Genomic DNA, 9111 nt, shown 5'->3' on the forward strand with positions numbered 1-9111 from the left:
AGTGTTGTCCTACCTCCACATTCCCCTTTCTCCAGCCACATCTTGCTCTTTCCATGGTTATTACCAGCAATCCTTGGCTATTGTTTCAGCAATCCTTGGCTGGCCCCACAGCCATGCAGCTGTTGGTGTTTGGGACAGAACATCAGCCCTGCCTGGGCACCAGCTCCTGTCAGCCCATTCCTGGCCCCTCCAGCCTTCTGGACTGTCCAGATCCCGAAGCCCAGCCTGGTGGGACACAGCCCACCCCACCTGGGCTGCACAGCTAGGACAGCAGGTCACACCATCCCTGCCGCTGCTCTGGCCTTGGCTGTGCCACCACTTTCATCCCTCCCAAACTGAAGCAATTCCCAGTGTTTTCTCAGCGTCTCTCCTACCCACAAACTGCTTTGCTTCCTCTTTCCCTTCCCTTTTGAGGCCAACCCGGAGACAAGCTCTGCTACCGCACGGAGGGCTTAGCCTTGTGCAAACCCTCATTCCCAAACTGCAGCCAGAAACACTTCAGAGCAGAGAGGGGCACAGAGCAAGGAGCCTCCAGCACTGCCCCTGCAGCTCCTGGACACCCAGGACCTGCTGCCAGCCCGTGCCATGGAGGGAAAGGCAGATGTTCAGCAGAGTGTGGTGAAGCTGGTGGCCGTCTTTGAAGAGCACTGGTAAGGCAGGAGGGCTCTGGGTGCTGAGGGTGTGTTAGGGCTCCACGTGGAGTTGGGTTTGGGAAGGAAAAAACCCACTGTGGAGATGGTTTGGAGCCTGTGGAGAAGATGACAAGGTGAATTGAAATTCTTCACCACTCAGGTCTGTCTCAGTGTTTTCAGCCCGCTATGGGTCATGGGCAGAAATCTGAAAACCTCAGTGGGGTGTGAGTGGTTCTGCCTGGCTCAGGGTTAGGCTGTGGCAGCCCATTCCCCCACACTCAGCATCTTCACACTCAGACTGGCTGGTGCATCCTGCTGCTGCTGCTGGGGAAAGGAATCCTGGTTTGCAAATATGTAGGCTGGGATTTTCCCTGAGAATTAACTGCCTGGGTGTCTGGGAGGGTCCCAGCCTCAGGCTGTCCTGTTGTTTGCAGAGATGTGGCTCCTAGGAAAGGAAACACAAAGCATTTATGTTAAGGGAGAGAGAAAATTCCTTTCTTAAAACAGCTCCTTCCCTTGGAGTGTGAGCTGGGACCCTCAGACAATGTGTGCTGGGGTCTAAGCGAGGGTGTAAAAGTAATTCTGAGGCTCCAGGTGAGTTACTGACAGGGCTGTGCCTCAGTGTCTCCATCTGTTGGATCAAGATATGGGATCCTGCCATTCCTTGTACCCATGAGATGCTCTCAGTGAGCCTTGGAGGGGCTGGGCAGGTGAGTTTTGCAGCAATTCCTGAAGATGCTCAGGCACAAAATTTCCTTCCATCCCAGGAACTCCTGCATCTCTGCTGTGTGCTTTTCCCCAGGCATTGTGCTTGTCCCCACCATCCCAGAGTGATGTTGTGTTGGAGGCACTGCAGTGTTTGATCTGCCCCCATGTCACTGCTGCAGTGTGTTTCTTGTTTGTCCTCCAGTGTGAGTTTGATTTAGAGGAAACAAAAGTAACTTGGGACTTTCAGAGGAAGCTGGAGAACCTGGGAATAAGCAAAGCATTTTGGAACAGACAAGGGTTTGGCCTAAGTCAGCGTAAACAGAAAGAGAGAAGTTCCCTGTTGGGGCTCAGCTGTGGTTTTAGGCTGACACAGGTTTGGGAGGCACCAGGAGAGATGGAGAAAGTCTCTTTGTCTCTGAAGGGTTCTGCCAGCCCCCCAGACAGGAGGGGATTTGTGCATGGCTGTGGATGCTCACAGACATCCTGAGTACAGGATGGAGCTGACATCTTCTTCAGATGAGTCTCTGCCCCTCAGTCACCTCCTATCCTCAACTTTGCAGTTTCATGTCCAATTTATTCTTCTTTCCCACTCTATCCATCTCACTCCTCTCAGCAGGCCAGTGGATATCTTTCCAGTTTCTGCCCAGAGCAGTTTCCTGCAGGGACCAGCTCTTGGATGACAGACAGGTCACTTGCTGTCACCTTCACAGCCTGGCTTCTCCCTCATGCCTACTCTGGACCTGCTTTGTCTTTGCCAGAAAAGGGAAGAGAGAACACCACCAAAAAACAACCTGTGCAAAACCACCCACACATGGCCTGCTCTTGGCTCAAAACTCTTGCCTGTTGAGCTTCTCCCTGCTTTTCTCTGTGGTGGCAGCAGGCAGAAAGCAGAGCTGTGGGTGGGATAAATGGCAGGATCCTGCTTTTCTAGAGCAAGAGAGGGACTGGGTACAGCAGCAGGGGCTCTGGGAGAAGAGAGGCTGGATCCTGGCCCTGTGGAGGATGCTGAGAATGTTTGCACTGCAGGGCTGTGGAGCAGAGCAGTGTCAGTGCTGGGCAGCTGCTGCTCTTGTCCCTTTTGGTGGCTTTAAGCTGGGGGCTGTGCTGGGGGAATGGCTGAGCTGAGCCCATTCCTTTGTAGCAGGGACAGCACATCTGCCCAGAGGGACAAGCAGGCAGGCAGCCAGCCCCAGCCTCCAACATTCCCTGCCAGCCAGAGCCACTCCCTGGCCAGAGAAGAGAACAAGGAGGAGAGGAATCAGCAAGGTCAGCGTGGGCTCAGCTTCAAATGCCTCCGTTCACTGCGATCCAAAATCTGTGAGGACGACTGGAGGAGGCCACAGGGCCCAGGCCTGGAGCCTGGCAGCCAGGTGAGCTCCAGAGGCTGGTGGTGCCCTCACTCAGGCAGGGCTCAAAGTCTCATCTCTGCCCATGAGACTGAGCCCTGCTCCTCGTGCAGGAACCAGAGGAAAAGAAAATTGCACTGGAGCTGCTGGAGACAGAGCAGGCTTATGTCAATCGCCTCTATCTCCTTGACCAGGTGAGCTGGGGAGTGGAGGGACCAGTGCAAGGGGACTTTGGAGAGATTGAAGCTGGAAAAATGAGAAACACTTGGGCTGCTTGTCTTTACAGCCAGAGATTGGGTCTGGCCTTTGCCTTTTCTACACCCCACACCTCTGGGAAGCACCCTTGTCCCAGCAAAGCCTTCCATCCCCCTCTCCTCTTGGAGACTGGGATTTCCCTCCTGCACAGTCAGGCCTTTCCCTGGGTGATGTGCCAGTCTCAGAGAGGGAATGGGATCCTCAAGCATTTCCCTCGCCCTTTTTGTTCACTCTTCTTTCTTCCAGGTATTCTATACAGAGCTGATGAAAGAAGCCAAAACTGGGAAGACAGTCCCAGAGGAAGTGGTGAAAATGATATTTTCCAACATCTCCTCGATCTACCAGTTCCACGCTGAGTTCTTCCTGCCGGAGCTGCGGAAGCGCATGGAGGATTGGTGAGCTGCAGGACACCTGGCTGGCTTGGCCAGACTGGGGGAGCTGCAGCACTGAGTTTGGGCTGCCACCAGGACCAGAGCACAGCCTGTTTTGCTCCAAGTGTGTTGTGCTGGAAAATACTTCCTTAAAATGCTCAGATCAGAGTACGGAAGGTTGGGTGACATCTCAGGTGGTTTGAGGGTGTGCCTGGGTATGAACAGCCCAGGCTGGCTGCAAGGTGAGGACATTCCTGTTCTGGAGAGCAGGAAATGGTGTGGGGATGTAGCAGGTTGCAGCAGGGAAAACCTCAGTCCTCCACCGTGGTCCTTCAGTCCATCCCTCTGTCTGTCCACCCTGACAGACTGAGGGAACTGCTGGTCTGTGGTTCCCTCCTGCAGGAACTGCAACCCCCGCATTGGGGATGTGATCCAGAAGCTTGCACCCTTCCTCAAGATGTATGGGGAGTATGTGAAGAACTTCGACAAGGCTGTGGAGCTCATCACTGCCTGGTCAGAGAAATCACCCCCCTTCCAGGAGCTCATTGCTGACATCCAGGTAAGGACAGGGTGGGGGAATTGCACAGAGCTCCCAAAATCTCCTGGGAACAGGGAAACAGCAGAGAGTGGGAGCTGCCTTGGTCACAGTTCCTCTCTCTGTGCCTGCTGTCCCTGCCCAGAAGAGGAAGGTCTGTGCTAACCTGACCCTGCAGCACCACATGCTGGAGCCTGTGCAGAGGATCCCGCGCTACGAGCTCCTCCTGAAGGATTATGTCCGGAAACTGCCGCCCCAGTCCCCCGACAGGGGTGATGCTGAGAGTAAGGGCTCTGGGTCTCCATGCTGGGCAGGGCACGGTGGGTTTGTAGGGAAATGACAACCCCAGTGTTGTACATGGGCACCAGAATATCTGGAGTCACTCACCAGCTGCCCTGTGCCCTTGGATAAACCTCAGTCTGATCCTTCTCTAGCAGGGAGAGGGATTAATCTGCCTTTTCAGGGGCTGGGGAGGGGAAGGATGGTGTGTCAGGTATCCACTGTATCCCCTGAAGAGACCTGTAGCAGATGGGGGAGCTTTCAGACCCCTGTGGATAACAGTTTCCAGTCCTGCTGGGCTGGAGGGACACAGGAGTGGGATATCTGTCCCTCCAAGACCCCTCCATGTGCAGTCCAGCTGTACCCAGACTCCTGCACAGCATTTCACTTGGGTTGTGTTCACAGAAGGGCAGCAGCTGCTACTCATGTGCATCCATGAGGGACAGAGCCAGAAGATTCCTCCCACAGCTCCAGAGCAGGTGCTTCACCTCTAGCCTGTCTGTTCTCATTGCAGAGGCCCTTGAGATGATTTTTATGGTGGCCAAGCACTCCAATGCAGCTATTGCAGAAATGGTGAGACCCTGTCCCAGCTGGAAATACTTTGCAGCTCACAGCACAGTCCCCCTGAAGGAGACAAGAGCTTCACCTGTGGAGCTTAGACCCTGCTCTTAATGCCCAACCTCAGCACCCCAAGCCTGGGGAAGTCACATCTGTAGCATCAGCTGGGATGTGACCAGGAGGTCAAGCAGATCCCAAAGATGAGTCTCAGCTGAGAGAGCTGTACCACCTCTCCCAGTACTCAGCAACTGCCTGGAGATGGGCATGGAGGGGACCCAGCAGTGACCAGGTTGTGGCTGCTCAGCACCCCACAAAAACAGGTCCCTCTGCCTCCCCCAGGAACGGCTGCAGAACCTCTGGGTGGTCTATCAGAGGCTGGGCCTCGAGGATGACATTGTGGATCCCTCCAACGAGCTGATCAAGGAGGGACCAATCCAGAAAATCTCAACCCGCAACAACAGCACATCGGAGAAGTACCTGTTCCTGGTGGGAGTGGGTGCTGGGACAAGGGGAGGGAGCAGATGAGTGGGAGTGGGGAGAGGGGCAGCACAGCCTGGCCAGGGAGTTGCTGGGTCACCTTAACACAGAGGGGATGAATTCAGAGCTTGTTGGGGGGTTGACCTGCTCAGTGCAGAGCACTCTGTGCAGAACACGGTTGGGAATCTGCTGATCCCTGGGCGTGGCAGCCCTGGGAGATGCTTCACCTCTGCAGGGTGGGAAGGGGCTGAGGCAGAAACAGTCAAGTTTTTGGTGGGATTCTTCCCAAGGACCAGCTGAGCCCTGGGGAGTGGAGGACCCCAGACCTCAGGGAAGCCCACAGCTCTGAGCAGGCAGTGCTGGGCTCCAACCCACCCTGTTCTCCCCTCCCAGTTCAACAACATGCTGCTGTACTGCGTGCCCAAGGTCATCCAGGTGGGCGCCGAGTTCCAGGTCCACCTGCGCATGGATGTGGAGGGCATGAAGGTCAGACAGACACCTTGTCTTTGTGCTTCCCCCAGCTCCTGACTCCTCCAAAACCTCTGCTCTGGGGTGTGGCTGCTGCCCGAACTTCCTCAGGGGTAGGGAGGGAGGAGCTGGAGCCAGGGGTGGCTTCGTGAGTGGGGTTGATACTCTGATCCTGGGAATTGCCAGTGGAACCTTGTGCATGTGGGATCTGAGTGGCTAAAGGGACATGCCTGTGCCCCATGCCATGGAGAAAGGTCCAGGTGTGGAAGTGGGTTCAGCTCCACATCCTTGCTCTGGTCTCCCACAGGTGCGGGAGCAGAAGGACACTGAGTTCCCTCACACCTTCCTGGTTTCAGGAAAGCAGCGGATGCTGGAGCTCCAAGCCAGGTAAGGGGAAGGGTGACACCATGCAGAACCTCAGGAAGGAGGGACAACAGCTCATCCACCTCCTTTTTGTACCCAGGTCTGCAGAGGAGATGAATGACTGGATCAAGGTACCAATGAGTGCTGGGAGAGAGGGCACAGCCCCCCATCCCAGCTGGATGCCCTGTGTCAGGGCACCCCAGTGCCCCTCCAGCCCTGCCTTCCCCTCTAGGCCTTCCAAGATGCCATTGACAGGAAGGAGAAGAGGAGTGAGACCTTTAAGGCAGCAGTGCATGGACTGGAGACAGACACCCCTGCACTCAAGGTAACCCTCCTGCTCTCCCTGTGCCCCACCTGCCTCCAGCTGCTCCGGAGGACACACCTTGCTGTGCTCAGTGTCGACCTGGGGGAGGCAGGGAAGGGAAGGGTGGGGACAGAGGGGACCACCCACACTGTGGTTTCCCCCCCAGACAGAGGAGCTGGGCCGCCGGGCCCCGCAGTGGGTGCGGGACAATCTGGTGACCATGTGCATGCGCTGCAAGGAGCCCTTCAACGCCATCACCCGCCGCAGGCACCACTGCCGGGCCTGTGGATATGTGAGTCCCCGTGCCCCCCTCCCTCCCTCCTGGCCTGCTTGGGTGGCCACTGGGCCAGGAGTGCACCTCTGCTACACCTTGTACCCCTTTCCTAGGCTTAGGGCTGCTCCTCAGCTGCTCACGGAGCTGTCCCTGGGTCCCCTTGCCTTGCCCCGGTGTCACCAGTGTCCGTGTCTGGTGTCTGCAGGTGGTGTGTGCTCGCTGCTCCGACTACAAGGCCGAGCTGCAGTACGATGGGAACCGCCCCAACCGCGTCTGCCAGGAGTGTTTCATCTTCCTGACCGGCCACACGGTGCTGGAGGACCGCGAGGGGAAGAACAAAGGCATCCTGGAGGTGAGCTCCGCCCTTCCCTGCCCGGCCTCCAGCTCCCCGTGCCCTCTGAACATTGTCACACACCCGTCTCCAGCCTCACTGTCCCAGCCTGGCCCTGCACCCGCAGCTGGAGGGCTGGGAGTCACTCCCACAGCAGTCAGAAGGTGAATGTGTTGATCTCCCTCCCTTGTGCTCCAAGCCTTGGGAGCAAGCAGCCAGGGCTCCTTTCACCACAGAATGTCACAGCACCGTCATAGCTAGGGCAGCCCCCACCTGCCTCTGCTTTGGGGGGTTTTCTGTACTGGGCAGGGAATTCCCCAGGAAATTATCTCAACTCAGTGCCCTTTCTACCATCTGCACTGGGTATTGAGGGATTTGTTGATTATCTTGGCAGAAAGGAGCTGCAGAGGTATCAAGCAGGAGTTTGCTCTGCAGTTCCCTGCAGCTGCTGGACAAGAACGGCAAGGGGGGCACACGGGGCTGGTTCGTGATCCCAGAGGATGATCCCCTCGTGCTCTACATCTATGCAGCCCCGCAGGTGAGGTCTGGCTCGGATCCACCCCCAGGGGGCATCGCACTGTGCCCAAGGGACATCCCGGTGTGCCCAAGGGACATCCCGGTGTGCCCAAGGGACATCCCGGTGTGCCCAAGGGACATCCCGCTGTGCCCAAGGGACATCCCGGTGTGCCTATCCCACGCCTCCCAGCGCTGTCTCTCTCCTTGGCAGGATGTCCGAGCCCACACCTCCATCCCCCTGCTGGGCTACCAGGTGCGGGACATGCCGCAGAGCGAGTCCCGGCACCTCTTCCAGCTGGCGCAGTCCCGGCAGGTGTTCACCTTCATGGCCGACACGGAGGAGCTGAAGCGGCGCTGGATGAAGGCCATGGCTCGCTCTGCCGCGGGGATCACTGACCCAGAGGAGGAGGAGGATGCAGGTCCCTGTGATGAAGCAGAATGAAGCCATTCCCACCCCCGCGCTGCCTGGGTGGGTCACACCTCCCCTGCCTGCTCTCACAGCCGGCTTTGGGCAGACCCCCGACATCTCGGCAGTCTGGTTTAACATCGCGATAGAGGCAAGATGGGGACACGTTTGCCACCACACGGACAAGCTGGATGTCTTTTCCCTCCCTCCTGGCTCTCCGCGCTGGACAGAGGCGCTGGGAGCGGAGGGGGGATGGATTTTGGGGGTTTGGGGGGTTTGCGGGAGCCCGGCCCCGGTGTGTCGGTGCCGCCGGCGGCCACGCGGGGGCAGCACGGCCCCGTCCTTCCGCAGGCGCCCCGAGCCGGGAGCGCCCGTGGGACGGGATGCCGAGATAAACCCCACCCGCGACCCCTCTCTGAGCTCCCTGCAGCTTCCTTGGGCCTGTGTTTTCCATACTCCCCGTGGGATTGTCCCCGGGGCTCCATATTGCCGTCCATGCCACAAATATGTCAGGCACCCAGCCTGTAGCTCAGCCTCGCAGCACAGGGACCCCAGTGATGGATTCAGGATGTCCCTTTTCCAGCTCGTGGCCTCACACTGCAGTCCATATTGGGGGGTCCCCTTAACTACAGACACTCCTCACCTGCTTCACTGAGCCAGCCCACAGCTGCCTATTCCAGAATTTCCCTGCACTCTCTCCTGCCCACAAGCACCTTCCACCCTGTTTCATGTTTCGTGGATGAAAACACTCTGGGACAAGGTCATGTCCACACAGGTGCAGCTGCGATGCTGTGCAGACAGCCCCCTCTCCATCATCAGCATAAGGAGCATTCCTGATCATTTCAGTCAGTGCTTTAGGCTGCAGCCCCATATTTTTCTCTCTGCATCTTCTTTAGCTCCCCAAAAATGTTGCCCAGGCAGAAGCTGCCATTTCTGAGCCTGCCAGGGGCCTCATGCACAGAGCTGGAGGAGCCCACGATCCCTGGCAGTTACAGCACAGCAGCCTTGGGCAGGGACCAGGGGTGTCACAGGCTGAGCAGATCCCTGCAGACTGGGAAGGGAGGTGGAGCAGAATACTACAAATGGGGAAAGGATGAGGGGTGAAGATGAACCAGAGCTGTCACCACTCTGGGGGACTTTGGGGACACATGACAAAGCTGTGAGCAATGTCCTTCCTTAGTCTGATCTACTGAGCTCATCCTGGGAAAGGGCAAACTGTGGTGGCTTTATCTCCAGCTTAGGAGATCCCATCAAGGAAGGGGGAGAGGAGCTGGATGCCAAAGCAGGT

At 57.3% G+C, this 9111-nt stretch overlaps 1 protein-coding gene across 2 annotated transcripts; it reads left to right on the forward strand.

Annotated features, from left to right (window-relative positions):
* The first annotated feature begins 451 nt into the window (after window positions 1-451).
* FGD2 (FYVE, RhoGEF and PH domain containing 2) lies at window positions 452-8229 on the forward strand. 2 transcript variants are annotated; one of them, XM_079327357.1, is made up of 16 exons: window positions 452-650; window positions 2482-2710; window positions 2800-2880; window positions 3188-3336; window positions 3715-3871; window positions 3993-4131; window positions 4641-4699; window positions 5024-5170; window positions 5555-5647; window positions 5937-6016; window positions 6093-6123; window positions 6225-6317; window positions 6463-6588; window positions 6776-6922; window positions 7296-7439; window positions 7629-8229. In XM_079327357.1, the coding sequence occupies exons 1-16, from the start codon at window positions 586-588 to the stop codon at window positions 7857-7859; spliced, it is 1971 nt and encodes a 656-aa protein (XP_079183483.1). In that variant the 5' UTR covers window positions 452-585; the 3' UTR covers window positions 7860-8229. The 2 variants fall into 2 exon arrangements, with proteins under 2 accessions (XP_079183483.1, XP_079183484.1); XM_079327358.1 differs by having other exon boundaries at window positions 2554-2710.
* Window positions 8230-9111: the final 882 nt, after the last annotated feature.

This window comes from Erithacus rubecula, assembly GCF_903797595.1.
Source record: "Erithacus rubecula genome assembly, chromosome: 26".
NCBI lineage: Eukaryota > Metazoa > Chordata > Aves > Passeriformes > Muscicapidae > Erithacus > Erithacus rubecula.